Source organism: Parus major, chromosome 2 (assembly GCF_001522545.3).
Source record: "Parus major isolate Abel chromosome 2, Parus_major1.1, whole genome shotgun sequence".
Taxonomy (NCBI): Eukaryota; Metazoa; Chordata; class Aves; order Passeriformes; family Paridae; genus Parus; species Parus major.
The window spans coordinates 34,053,612-34,068,732 of record NC_031769.1 but is presented as its reverse complement, the minus strand read 5'-3'; the positions used below and the strand labels follow the sequence as shown (position 1 = coordinate 34,068,732).

General features: G+C 41.9%; 1 protein-coding gene across 3 annotated transcripts in view; it reads right to left on the bottom strand.

Moving 5' to 3' along the window:
• Positions 1-1,048: 1,048 nt before the first annotated feature.
• Positions 1,049-15,121, bottom strand: part of CREB5 (cAMP responsive element binding protein 5) — a 214,558-nt gene continuing 200,485 nt past the window's right edge. Inside the window, exons 7-10 of one of the 3 annotated variants that reach the window (XR_004495813.1) lie at positions 14,002-14,325; positions 8,610-8,837; positions 7,087-7,646; positions 1,049-6,382 (exon numbers count right to left, since the gene is read on the bottom strand). Coding sequence is in view for 2 of the 3 variants with exons in the window: in XM_033511893.1 (XP_033367784.1) it covers positions 6,219-6,382; positions 7,538-7,646; positions 8,610-8,837; positions 14,002-14,325 (825 nt within the window). In the remaining variant the exon portion in view is untranslated. The remainder of the gene's footprint in view (positions 6,383-7,086; positions 7,647-8,609; positions 8,838-14,001; positions 14,326-15,121) is intronic. The other 2 variants (XM_033511893.1, XM_015618792.2) reach the window with 2 other exon arrangements.

The window sequence follows — 15,121 nt, the reverse complement described above, 5'->3', positions numbered from 1 at the left end:
CTCCAAGCAGTGCTAAAAGTTCCTTAAAACCAGGACAATGGCAATAGTCCAAAGAAGCAATGTTCACTGAGTGCTACCCAGTGTTTGAAGAGAGCTGCTACAGAGAGAGGGATACAGAGCTCACGGCCATGGGCTGGGAAACACTTGGGTCCCAATGCTAAAGTCCTTGGCAAAACTCTCAGTGGCAATTGTTCTTAACTCAGAAGAGCAAATACACCTTTCTTCCAAAGTAGTTTGTCTTGTGGAAGCATGCTAAAGGTGATTTGTGTCAGGTAACTCCTTGCAGTCTCAGCTCTGTGTGGTGGGGAAAATATTTCTCTGAAATTTCTTAGATTCCAGCAAGGAAAACATTTCACTTGAAATACCCAGTCAATCCTCCCTCCCACCTCCCTTGCCCCAGGACACTGCTGCAGTTTCTGCAAAGACAGAAGGAGCTTTCAGTCTTCATTCAGAAGGCTGTCACACAGATTTTTAGTCAAGAAAGATATTTGGGTCTAAGACCCTTACGGCATCAGATGGCAGGCTCTGACCATGGGGTTTGTGAACAGTTCCACCAGGTGAAACTCAGCAATACCAACATTTAACTTGCATAAATGTAGAACTGGAGATCCTGAATCCCAGGTATTACACATTGATTTAAATATAACGAGTTGCACTTATTGATTCCAGTCCAAGGAGAGCCTGGAAAGGATCAGATTTCCACTTAGAGGATCAATCTTGTCTCTGAGTGTGTGTGAACACTGACATTTTTGGCCTCGTGCAGTTTAGGATTTGCTATAAAGTCATTTTGAAAGCTATGGAAAACCAATAATGGTGAGCAATTTAGCTCTTAAGTGTAAAGCCACTGATAAAACTGAGAGATAAATGTAAGCTCTAGGAAAAAAGGAAAGAAGTTATGGATGTAAACAATCTCTTTTCTCTATGCAGTAAGGTGAGAGTTTCAGATGTTGAACAATTGAACATTTTGTTTTTTTGGTGTTCAAATCGCTTGAGATTTTATTGCTTTTATTTGTCCTTAGAAGCTTTTTGTCTCTTCTTCTTCTTTTTTTTTTGTTTTTTTTTTTTTTGTTTTTAAAGGTGCTGTCCCTAGTCAAGTTATAAGGCAACATATTTTATTGATTCAGAACTCTAATACATAGTATGGCCACTGTTACCACCGCAGCTTTGCAGCTACTGTGAGTTGGACAACAGTCAAAGTGCATCACAATGCACAACAGAGCCAGTCTCCTGACCTTACGATATACAGGACACTTTGGTTCTTGGGATGAGAGATTATAAATGTAGCTTAGATGCCGCCTCACATCACACACATTGCATAATAAAACATTTATATGCTGTCATGAAGAGGGTGTAAAGTCTAAGTCACACTGCAGACTGGCTGGTCTCAGCTTCTCCGCTCGGCCAGGTGTGAGAGACAAGTTGTAGATATGCCACCAGTGAAAGCATATAAATGTATCTGGTGCAAAACTTTTACAAGAGTATAAATGATTCAACAAGGGAGAGCAAGAAAGAGAGCAAGAGCTAAAGTGCAATTTTAAAAGAATATAAATAATTGAAATGTAGAAATAAGATACTAATTAGTTGTAACTGGTTTTGTTTTATAGGCACAGTTTAGGTTTTATGTCTACAGATCAATTTTTTTCTCTTCTTCCCCCTCCAGTAATTTTCTCTGATGTATAATGGAGCTTCAATGGTCTAAATCTAAGGAACACTGCTTAGTAAGAGGACTGAAGAGGCAATGATAAGGCAGTATAGTGCAACTCACTATGTGATACTAGACAAAAAATGAGGATGGGGTTAGATCGTCTGTGGTGATGTATAAAATCAGCCTTAAAAAAAAAAGCAGAAAAAAAAAAGACAGGCTTTCCAGTTATATGTTGACTCATGCTTTCTAAAAGGAGAAAGCACATTTTGCAATACAAAGGAAACAACTGAAGGTTTATAATTTGTTTCATTGTTACAAAAAAAAAAAAAAAAAAAAGGAAAAAAAAGCAGATGCTGCTTTAAGGAAAACATTTAATTCTAGGAATTTCTGTACAACTGACCTCAGCAAACTTTTCCATCTTAGATGGATGACTTCTGCTTGAGACCCTGAAAGATTAAGATGCACACACACACCTAGAGTAGTTTATTGCAAAACTAATATTGTAACTTTAAAAAAAAAACAACAAACAGATTCTGTACAAGAATACTGTTCAAATGGAATGTGTTAAAATAACATTTATTAATAAATACTTTATAAAATTCTATGTGAATACTAAATTAATAGATTCCTGTTTTAAAATTGCTTTGGTCCTCATGAATTTTCATAAATTCACTCTATACGCTTTTTTTTTAAAAAAGGTATTAGCTGCTAAAAAGCACATTTTGCCTAAACTAAAAGGCTAATTTTCAACACTAAATATTGTTGCTTAAAAAAATATGAATCCTCAAAAGTTGGGCATTTAACAACGGTTATAGCTGGCTTGTTAGTTAACAGGATTGAGTCATTAACACTAAATCCACACACACTGAGGCACTGAACCATTGACTTTCCACTATTCAGAATATGGGCAGCAGACATTTAGCTTCATAGCAGGAATTAATTCCCAACAGCATGAAATTCTCCATAAATCCTCATCATCATCGTCGTTGTCCTTATAAAACACACCATGATAGCACACAAACTACTTGTCTCCCACAGGCAGCATTATATGAATATGGCTTGCATAAATTGACTTGGGGAAGGGGTGCTGGGGGTGCCAGAGCTGGATCACAGGCAGCATCATTTCTTTCTGATCAAAGTATTGGAGTTCTCCGTGGCTGAGATTTCCAACCTGCTTCCAATGTCACACCCAGGAGATGCTGTCTATGGTAGGGTAACACCTCCTCCTGAACAAGGCACTGGCCAAGGCTCACCACCCTGCGAGTGCCCTGGAGAGTGGATGATGGAAGTGGTCTGAGTTGTCCTTGGCTGGCAGTGGGATGGGGCACAGAGCCTGGTGAGCCCAGCAACAGGCTAGATTGGCAGGGCAAAGAGGAAAGTGGAGTAGTCTCCAGAAGTAGCTTGTGGAAAAGCAGGATTCCTCCTTGATGGAAAGAGCCCAGGAAGTGCATTTAGAGTGACGTGTTTAGGAAGAGGCGGCTGCCACTGACCACATGGCAGAAGGACATCCTGGAGACAGAGGGCTGGGGCTTCTCCCGCAGCCCTTGCTCAGGCAGTCTCCAGTGCCCAGTTAGACCAGCAGCTTGAGGAAAGGCTGCAGGATCACTCCCCTAGAAAACAAGAGCATTTTAATGTGGAAGCAAATTTGATGTATAATATAAGGTGCCTGGTACAGTTGGTCCTTTTCCCGATGATACAGCCGATATAAATATGCTGCATGTTGTCTTGGCCTGTGAACCTGCGACAGAGTTACAAGAAGCAATAGCAAATAGCTTTTCATCCTTTACTTATTTCCACATCACTAGCAAGGATTATACCTAAAGGCCAATAGTATAGAGAGGAGACATTTCATTGTAATTACACATTTAGGCCAACATGTGTGGTTGGCTTGCCTAGTTAGCATTAAAAAAAGAAATAATTGAGCTATATATAATACACATCAGTCAAACTGTCAAGTTGCTGAATTTAACAAAACTTAGGCAAGGTTTTTGTATTTTTTCCTTTTTTTTTTTTCTTTTTAATGTAGAGGCATTCATTTTAACAGCTAAATATTTTAATTGAGGAGAATGAATAAAATGAAGCTAAACCGTAATTCTAGTGCAGTGTAGCTCAACTGGGTATTCTAATATTACCAACAACTTTGATTTTTATTTTTTAATGTGTTTAAGTGCTACCCATATAGAGGGAAAGTTTTTTAAATTAACCCTGGAATGGCATTTCCTTTTTTGATGGTGAATGATGAAATTCAGATGTAGGGGAAATGCTTATTTGGGTTTTTTACAGTGGATACTCAGCTGGAACATTTTTCTCGACTGAATATTTGAAAAAAGTTCTCCTGGGAGCCATGATGAAGCAAAACCATTTAGCTATTACAACTGGAGATTAAAAAAAATTATAGATTCAGTATTTAAAACACTTTAAAAGTATATGTTTGTCTAAAATATAATAGAAAATCCTTTACATTTGTATTTTTTCATAATTTTTTTTGGTTCTTAGACTATATAATTAAGTCAAGATTTACACTGTACATTAAAAATCTTCTTCTTTTGAATGTATTTGCATAAATGGAAAGTGAGCTGTTAAAGAAAAGAATACTGATAAAAAGTTAGTCACCAAGATAAGAACTAATTCAGCAATGAGTGATGCTCAGAAATTTGCTTTCCCTTCCAGAGCGGCCCTGCTCCTTACAGTGCCTCCTCACACTTCAGTTGTTTCACTCTTCCTCCCACATGGAGAAGACCCACCCTTTTAAAACCCATGATTCCTCCAAAGACCAAAGGCACAGTCTTTGAGGAAGAGAGCTTTGCTTCAGAACAAAGCATGTTTGGGGCTAGAGGATTTGCTGGGAATAATGTGAATTTTACTATTAAAGATGCAGCTCAAAAAGTTTGAACATTTTTTCACCAGCTCAGAGCCTGCTCCCTGGGCGAGCAGCAGGAGGTTTTGCCACTGACGGATTTGAGAGCAAAATCAGGTTCCAATATACAGCAAGGCAGCATAATTAACTGGCATCATCTCTGTCTGATTTTCCCATCAATCACTGGGACCACTCGGGGATGCAAATCAGTTGTGCTGAGGGGCAGGCTCAGAGTCCAAACAAAAACCTTAATTGTGGCATAAGGCTCTTTTCCAGACCCTCTCTGCAGGACTGTATTTTATCCCAAGTGTGGGACTTGGCATTCTTGCAGCATTTTTTAGCTGCTGCGTGCCTTCTAAAAATTATTTAGCGTCCTAAAGAACAATTCCTTACCCGCACTAAACGGGTGTTAAGTGCCATTAAAGTCAGTGAAGCTACACTGCTGTCTGCCAGCTTGGGATCAGTTTGTGAACGTTTAAAGGAATGCCTGCAGAGAGAAGGTCTTTCCCTGGGAATTAAAAATGGCATTTTTCCAACTGGTCAGAACCATTACACTGATTTATTTCTCATTTATAGCCCATGAAGCCTGAGGCTGTTAGTTTTCGTTGCTAGAACAACACAACCAGGTTAGGGAACAGAACTTTTCCAAATTATTATATACACATGGATTTTCCTACATTAATGACTGGCAGTGCAAAAAATTGCTGTAATTCTCAGGTGTTGCTCGCTATGCCTCTACTGCACCACAGAAGCTTACAGGGCTGCTAGCATCAACACAGCTGGCTCACCATCCTGCTTCACCTGCGGCTGTGCTGTTTTCGCCTTTCCCTATTTATTAAAAACACTAAATCAGGAGCATTTGTATTTTTTAAAAGCCAAATGCTTGGCGCAGCTCAACTGCGGGTGAAGAGCTAGTGAAAGCAGCAGCCGTGCCAAGAGTTTTTAGGTGGGCTTGAAGTTTTTGCTTGTTCATTACCATTCTTTGAGAAAAAGAGGGAAGTGAGAAAGCCTTGGAATGAAAAAAAAAAAAAAAAAAAAGCAAGGAAAAAAAGCTGGGAAATGAAAAGGGAAGGGAAAAGGAAGGTGTGAGAATAAGTGGAGGAGAAAAAGGCCAGGGTAGGGGAGAGAGGAGAAGGGGGAGGGCTAGACAAAAAAGCACGCTATTTGGGCTTGATTTTGTCCTGAAGCCACATCCTATATAACTGCTCTGAAAGAGGCTCTGAATGCAAGACGTGGTCTGCTGATAGCACAACGCTAACTCTTTTTTATTATGCTGTCAGCAGATGCCCTCGCTCTATATTTATAGCCTAATTACTCCTAGTTACCTATGTTTGACTCTGTTTAATACTTTTCATGCCTCACATTGGCTAACAAGCTGCAGTTTAACACAACTTCGTATTTCTGAGGCTGCAGGCTAGACTGGTGAGAAGGAAACATGACTATGTACAGAAACAGTTAGGTTTATAAACAAGTAACTGGTACCAAAAAATGGAGAAAGCACCAAAGCATTTCCCAAGCTGATAGCATATTAATTGCGTAACTCCCTTTTATGTAACTAAGTATAAAAGACATTTTAATAACTATAAAAATGAATAGCCAGAGTCTTTCAAGAACTGAGGAATCTTCCAGGCTTGAGTTACGGTTGCGAATGTCCTTAGCAGAGAGGACGCTTTGATACGGTACCACACTCCCCCAGCAGTTTCTGATCAACCACTTTTAAAGGATGGGGTTGATGTCTGTTCTGTGGCTGGCGAGCTGGGTGAGAGTGGAGCTTCCCACGACGTCACTGACGGAGGAGGAGGTCGTTATGGTGTTGTGCTGGATGACTTGCTGCTGGGAGCAAGCTGGGACCGGGCTTGCAGGAGGGCTGCTCTCAGGACCTGGGAAGGGAATGAGGGCACAGAGACAGCACACATTCATTTTTCCATCCAAGTAAAAAACCTAGGCTGGGTGATACTCTTGGAAATACTGATGACCTGAAGCATGCACAAGTCGCAGTATTTCAAAATATAAGTAGTTATCCAACACTCTCTGTCTTAAGGTTGCTTTAGTTTTCGGGTTTTTTTTTTCATGCCAGCTTCTCTGATATCAACCTGACTTCAGGAGCTGAGACCTTGAAAAAAGTCCAAGACCTTAATAACTGAAACTAATGTTGGGATAAAAAGTCTGATATCTTAAGGTCCTTAAAATCAGTTGGGATGCTTAAATGCTTTATTTGTTCCAGCAGGAATCAAAATTAGAGTGCAGTTCGCTGCAGCACAGAAAATCTAATTCAAGCAACAGCTGATAGGCATGTAATGCAATTATGTATTTTTTTCTTTGAGTACTGTTAAAGAGACAGATGCACAGTGGTGCAGAGGAGACAGAAATGGGCTCTATTTTAAAACAATGCCACAATCTAGCAAGCCCTGAGGCTCTTCTGAACCATCCTAGAGCGGAACAGAGAATTTGTCTCTAAATTACTGCACTCACAAAATGCATCAACTAGAGAGAATTGATTAAATGTCTCTGTTTAGCTGAGAAAGTTTTGGGGAAAAAAAAAAAAAAAGAAAGAAAGATGAGAGTTAAAAAAGAGTTAACAAACCTTGAAAACCTGCGCCAGGCCTGGTCTGTGCCACTGTCAGAGCACAGTACCATTTTCGCTGGAGGGGACTGTAATGTTTTCCTTTTTAACTTTCCTTTTGAGAGTTATTTTAAGGTTCTGGCAGCGCCGTGCCCAGGAGGACTCTTGCAGGTTTGGAGCTGTGAGTTCAGGCAGGATCCTCCACAGGGGAGTGAGCGTCCATCCGTGTGCATCTCCTTGCCGAAAGGAGGGGTGGGGAAGACTAGCTCTGCTGGGTGGGATGCAAACCGGGGCTTTTTTGGTTTTGAGCGGGGCTGGATAAATAAGGGCAGGAGATTGGATGGCTCGGATGATGTTTGAGAAGACAGGTTCAAGTGATAATATGACCGAGAAGGGGTTCTGGAGGGAAGAATTGGAAGGTTTGCTTTCCTGTGAGGAGTGTGGAGACAGCACAAACATACCAGCTACTTACTTAGATATCCTTGTGATTCTTTCTGCATAGCTGTTATCGGACAGTCTTTATGTGTTAACAATAACTGTTTCAGCTGTGCTACCTCATTTTTCAGCATGGAAACCTCGTTCTAGAGAAAAAAGAGAGACTTTGGTTAGCAACAAAGCTTAAACCAGGCTGTTCCACTAAGCTTAAATCCAAGAACACAAAACCTGTTCCATAACTTTGAAAGAACTGAGCAAAAAAGGCATTCAGGTGCTTGTGTGCCGAGTTTATGTTAACATTTGTCGGTGTCATTATTTTGTAACCTCTGAAGGCAGTCTGACAAATGAACTGACTTCACAGCACCAGAGATACTTAAAGCAATGTTTCAGTCCACTTGGGAAATGCTGGGGGTTTCTGCGTGAGGCCAGGGGCAGACCCATGGAGGCAAAGAACACGTTGCCATGCTCAGGGGCACAGTGGCAGGACTGCTGGCACCTACAGCTCAGCTGCAGCCAGTGTCTGGATGCTGCTCACACCTCTGAGTTTAGTGGGAGAACATTTTGGAGGAGTGCCATTCTACAAATGGTTTTCTGCCCTTGGCAGCACACAGGCACACCTCTGCATGAAGCAGAAGTTCTGCGCCTACCTTAAGAAAGACAGCACTATAAGAAAGGTTTTTATTATCATATTAGAGGTATTTTCATCTATCCAGTTCATTTTCCTCACTGATAGACTGATCTGTTTGTGCTTCTATCTTGCTGGCTTTGAATGAGGGTTTAACTACATATCCTGCTCTGAAGAAATTTTTTACAGACATGTTAATGGCGCTTCAGAAAAAAAAAAATCTGCACAAAAAGCAGTGGCAAGGAAAGAAAATAAATACAACTCCATCTACTGAAGGCTTCTAAGTCCCAAGACAGCATTTTCCTGGCTTATCCTGCTAAAATGTAATTATTTCTTTCATTGGAGCACACACATCTTGATTAACAGACTGATTATGCCTGAGCTCCCGCTAGGAGCTGACTGTGCGGGGGCAGCCCCAAAGGCACCGTCAGTCAAGCACAAAGAGCCCCTCTGTGTCTTCAGGGGCACAGACAGTGGCTCGCACCTGAAGCTGCATGTTTGTCTGGGTGAGCTCTTCTGCTTTCTTTTCCAGTGACATCACCCAGACCTTCCTCTTCTGTCTGCAGCGCGTGGCAGCGGCTCGGTTCCTTTCCAGAAATTTCCGCCTCCTCTCATCTGGGTCTTCGTCCACCACCCTCCTCCGGCGACCTCCAGTCGGCTGTGGTGGCTGTACCGTCTGCGTGGGCTGCATCTGCTGCGCCGCCGGCGAAACCTGCGGGGCAAGAAGATGTTTCACAGGCGGTGGTGAGGGGGGGAAGTTACAGAGGGGGATGCTGAAATGGGAAGGGGAATCTCATGCACTCTGCCTGATCCCCAGCAAGGTCTGCAACAGGCTCAAGTCAAAAGCTGCACCAGGTGCCACTGAAAGCAGCTGCTGGCAAAGCCTTGCCATGGTCAAAGGGGAGATTTTTTTTAAAATGATCCTCTGAACGTTTTTTCCTCCTTGAGTTGGTTCTTAAAAACATTCACTTAGATGCACTCTCTGCCACCTCCTATTTCAAACCTGAAATGTCCAGTTTCTCTCAGGATCTGTGTTGATCAAAGCAGAGGACTGTAGTGGTCTAATTTCCATGTCTCTCTTTCTCCCCTTGGCCCTCAATTGCCTCCAAAATTTTAGGCCTTTCCTATTTCCCAAGCTTCACCATCTCCACCTCAATCTTTGCCATCTCTGGAGACAGGAGCTGTGGAGCTCTTCACGCCTGCATGGAGTTGGGAAGCTGTGGGCTGGGATTGCACAAGAACAGCAGACATCACTGCCCCTCAGGGGCAAAGAAAGAGTTTAGGTTGAACCTGTGTTTTGATGAATTGAGCTTGAACCTGTGTTTTGATGTCCCTGCACTGCATGGATAAAGGATATTCCTCTTACCAGTTTTCATCTAACCTGTGCTGTGGACGCTATACGTTTTTTATTCAGTTTATCCCTGGCTTTGAGAGCAAAGGAACGCCACATTCAGTCCACTGATACAAAACTACAGAAGAAAGATCTACTTATGCTTTTTCAAGTGCAGGAGAGTATTGATCTTGCTCCTGAGAGGAACTGGCCCGCATTATTACAGAAAAGGTGAATGGTGGGGGCAGTGCCATGTAAAGTATTCTCCAATCAACTCCTGGGCAGATGGAACGTTCCCATGTTCCTGTCAGGAACCAGTGCCAGATTTAATGTGACTGCCTGGGAATAGGCTTTTGGACTACTCTCCTGCCTCTCTGTGGCACCTAGGCTACAGGGTTCTGGAGACACCCTCTCTCTCCCTCTGCTTGTGGTCTGGGAACCCAGTCCATGGATCATATTGCTCACACACAGCTCACATTGCTGCCGCCACTCCAGCACAGTGTGGAACAGTCTGGAAACTTGAATTGTTGACTCAAAATTAACCCTCTTGTTCTGGCAAAGCCCCAAACCTCCAAGGTGCTTCCTTTTGACTCCAGGGAGTGGACGTACTCGGTGCTTTGTCAGACTGATCCCTGAATTTCAACTGCTGCAATTAACATGTTTGCCTAACACCTCCGTCTGTCTCAATTAAAATGATACTATCGTCTTGAGTCTTGCGAAGTTGAGGTGGCTTTTCAGCCTAGAATCTAGTTTGCTCCCTCCCCCATCTGACTTGTGGCAATTGCAGTGGCAATTTTATGTGTAATTATTCTGTACATCTGATAATGCTTTTTGCATAAAGCCAGATCCATTCCCAGCTTTATGTTGCACTGTCAGGGAATCTCTCTCACAGGAGCAGAATTTTTTTTTTTTTTAAAGAATAACCTTCTAAAAATAAATAAGCCACCCCACATTTTCTGACTGATTTTTAAAATTTCAACTTGCATGGACTCCATGCATGATAAAATATTTATAGGTTTGCTGACAAAATCTTCAACACCCTGTCCACACTGAGGTTAGAGTGCCAGGTCCATGGCAGCTGCAGTGGGCACAGCCCCCATTCTGACCGGCATCCTCTGGCTTCTGCCAGGACACTGCTGCCAAGGGATTCCAGCTGCTCCCTGTCCACCAGGGCTGGGCATGCTGCCTCTTTAGCAGTATGCCTGAGTGTAGAGATCTTCAGAAGTACCTTTTAATGTCAACATCTCATCAGAGACCTTTCGTTTTCTCACGCATAACACCTTTCCAGACTTCAGAGATCTGTTAATTATGTTTCCTTATCCCTTTTTGCTCCCTTTCCAATCAGCTTTAAAAATTCTTCTTCCTTACCTCTCTCAGTGAAGTCTGATACAAAGGCAGAAAAAAGTAACTACAAAATTTTATTTTTTTTTAATTCCTCTCATATGGTCATATTCTCCTGAATGACTAGTGAATAATTTTGTTTTCAGAATATACCAGGCAGTCTCTGGGTAGTCAGAGTGCATTTTCAGAACAACAAAATCTTCTCTCCATCTCAGGAAGTTATTAATTATAAGGGCTGCCGTTATTCCACTAATAATGTCATGTGGGATAATTAACTGACTCTTACTTGATAGCTCTTAACCCTGAAATGTTAGACTATATCTTAGTAACCATCTAAGCATCATTCTCTAGCAAAATTTCATTGCCCTGCCTAGGACATAAGAAAGAAAATGAACTAAAGATTAAAATATATGTTAATTTTGGTGCTCTTAGAGGATGCTAATCACGTATCCATAATGAAGACAAATATAGGACAGCTAAGAGAATGAAATGGCATCCAAACCCCAATTCTGCTTGAGCTATTACTCTGGCAAGTTTGATAGAAAGAAATCTTTAGAGGACCAATACAGAATAATAGTATCATTTTTGTAGTAGTTGAGGCAGCATAGCTAGAACTTGGTAGAGTATCTCTCTTTCTCAGAAAGATACCTGTCAGAAGCTGATTTCCACTTTTATTCAATATTTATTTTTGTTCTTTGCAATTTACCACAAAACTAACACCCATTCACTCATTCTATGAAAATTGCTTGGGCTCCTGTGTATCAAAATGGTAGCTGAACAGCATGAAATCAATTCTAACATTACAGAAGGCCACGATGCAGAATAACAACAGTCTTGGCATGGGAGTATGCAGCTTACAGCAGCATGGACCATTCTGTCATCTGGCAGGTGTTTTGGAATGGAAGAATCTAGCTCAGAAGAATAAGGAGGTTAATAATTAGAAAATCGCACCATAAAATTAACGTCTGCTGGAGCAATCTGATCCCCAAAGAGGCCATTACCATGGGGACTATGGATGAGCTTTGAAAGTAATAACTATGTGGTTATTACTCAGCAAGCCCCTTTTTTCCCCCTTCCACTGCATCTGTTCAGAAATCACTATTGCCTTTGCACCAGATGAGCAGATGCACAGCTAGAGCTCTGCTGCCTGGGGAAACCACTGACCCTGGGATTCCTACTCCATCACCCTCTGTCTGATCCCCTTGGTGACACAGCCATGGATAAGGTGAAGATCTCCTTGATCTCCCATGGGGTCTGTTGCCTCCAGAAAACAGACGGTGCATGGCAAAGCTTATTTGACTGCACAGACCTAGCTCCAGAGACTGTGTGGTGCTGGACACAGGGTGACCCTGACACAGCTTTGTGGTTGCCAGTCAGCCCACCTACCCATGTGCCTGTATCTCTTCTTGCCCGCCTGAGAGTCTTTTGTGGTGCCTAGCTAGCAGGGAATACAAAGCACAAGAAGTTGAAGCTGTCCTAACTGGGTAAGAAGGCACCTATTCATGTGGGTATAGGGGAAGGCCATTGGCTCTTATCTGATCTGATCTTATCCTTAAAACTGTGATGTTTGTTTCCCCATGGTAGCTGTTTCCCCTGGTAGTTTTCACCCATTTAAAGTGGTGATATGGATGTTTTGCAGCAGTGTTCTATACCATGGGATCTGATGCCCTCAACTGCATTAACATCTTTATCCTCCCAACCCCTCAATGAAGGTTAAGTGACTTCGCCCATGTCATCCATGGAGTCCTCAGTTGGCTAAGCACAACTTTATCCTTGCTCCCTGAGGGATCTCCAGTACAGCAATCAGGTTACTTTTGGTTTCTCTGATATGAGATGATGTCTTTTTTATTGGAGTTTTTAAACAACTCCAAGGAAAATAACTCATTAACAGATGGGAAAATAATTGAATTCACAAAGTAAAAACTGAAGTAAACTTAGGAAAGCTCTGGACATCTTCTCACAGGGGAGTCTGCTCCTCTCTTACTTAGACTGTTTTCTCTAAAGCTGACAATTCATTTTACATTAGCAAATACTTAAGGGAAATTCCATGTGCTTGCAGACTCTGCAGTAATAAAGCTAGATGTTAGTAAATAGTTAATGTTGTGGGACACTGGGATGTCAGCCAAATACTCTCATTTTCTTTAATGTTTTCTAAGAGCTTGTCTGAAAGGTATTTGCAAGGAACACAATACTTCATAGATTGAACTTCTTATGGCTGGCATTCCTCTTTGTGCTGACATTCCATGCACTGCCTGTTTGTCTTCTTAACTTTGCTCTCCAGACCTGACATGTTAGAGTGACTTCCCCCAGAGCTTTATTTTCTTGTGCGATCCTGATGCAGAAGCCTATCATCTTATGACATTAACAAAATTCCTGTTAAAAATGACTCCGCTGAAGTTTATGCACATTAGCTCATTAGCTCAAGAAACATTCAATTCAGATATTGAATTATCCAAATTGCTGAAGCCTGGTCCAAAAAATGGAGTCCTCCACCTCATTCAGTGGAGACCTTCACTGACTTGTCTCATGAATACAAGTCTAAATTGCTTTCTTTTTTTAAATCTCTCTCCTTGGACTGGCTTCACCCTCTTTTTCTCTCCTGCCACAACATGCACCAACAGCTGATTTTTCTCTCATTCTAGGCAGATGTCTGTCCTGTTCACAGGGTCTGGACCAGTTAATCTTTTCTAAGACAGTGTATCCTAACTTAGAACCACTTCTAATATCTCCAGTCTTGGATACCCCCCCAGCCACACATACACATACCAGTGCCATTTCATTTCACTAAAGACTTTGTTATGTATTTCTGCAGGTAGAACTCATACAGCTTGTTAAATCTTGGCCTGAGAAGTTCAGGTTCAAGCACATTAAGCAACATATATAACATGCCAATCTCTGTAATAAACCTCATCCGTAAAAGGATATGTGGCAATCTGCAGAGCTCAGAGCACTGAAAAGCCTTGGAGCTCCTTATAAAGTAAGAAATTACAAATGTCTAGTAAATTAGGCAGCAAAACAAGTTGTTGCTTCACTCCATTTTCTAAATAAAGTTTGAGCATCCCCATCACCATTAGCACACATTTACAAGCAGCCCGAGGGGCTTGTATCTAACAAGACATGCATGCAAGAAGAAACAATACTGAGTTCAGGCTTTAACTCCACCCAACAGCAAAACTCAGCAACACAACAGGACATGAAGGTCTACCTGTGCTTGTCCGCCCGAGTGCAGCGGGGGGTGCGGTGAGGTCTGGTGGTGTGCTGGGTGTGCGTGAAGGTGCGAGTGGGAGTGGTGGTGGGGATGGTTCTGCTGGTGATGAGGCTGAGGATGAGGATGGTGTGCCGGATGCTGGTGCTGATGTGGGTATGAATGATGAGGTGGCAGTGTCTGGTGCTGATGAGGATGTGAGTGCATATGATGGTGCGGTGTCTGGTCCTGTCGCGAGCTCATCATTTCCATCATGTGGCCCATGGTGTTCATATTCCCGTTCGACATGGCAGCAGGATGATGAGTCAGTGCTGCCTTCAATCTCTGGAACAGAACAAGGCAGAAAATTCAACATTTGTACATGACGATCTGACCAATCAGAAATGCTGTTGCAGAAATGGTGCCCTGTCTTGTGTTTTGAGATTTATTTAGTTTTATTTCTCTTGCTGTTCCTTTGATAAAAGCCATCTTACTTCAGTTTGAGAAAGAACACATTCTTGGGCTCTAATCTAGTTTTCCACTTTAAATATTTACAGATATAAACGTCTGAATTGAAATGTAACAGTTACAAATTCCCTACTGTGCCTGTGAGGAAAAATAATTGTCTCTTTGGCCAGCTGAGTGGGGTAACTTCATCAAGCTTGTATTCTCGCAACTTTTAAAAATTAAAGTCTGATTAAAATAAAGACACAACAAAGTGCCTGTCTTGTTTCTACTTCAGGTATTATTTAAAAGACTTATTGGAAAATACATTGCATTGATGTGTTTTTCAAATTCAGGTGTCCTAGTTCTTTCATCAAAAAGATGGGAAAACAATGAGGGTGGCCTCAACCTGATCCTCCTTTGCTGAAAAGTTCAAGTATGTGTTGTCCTTTTATTACATGCTGACTTCTCTCTGTTTTGTATGCCACATGTCACTGGATTGGGCCCTGAAATCTGTCCAGGGCAAAACTTTCCCTTTTATCAATGGAATTTGTCCACTTTTACCTTTACCTAAAGGCCAGTGGGAAAGGTTGGTCCAGGTTTGGGCTGTGGCATAGGGCCTTTGTGTACAAAGGATATTGTGGAAATACAGAATATAAAAGTTCCCTTTCAGCACAATTACAGGGTTATTCCAAAG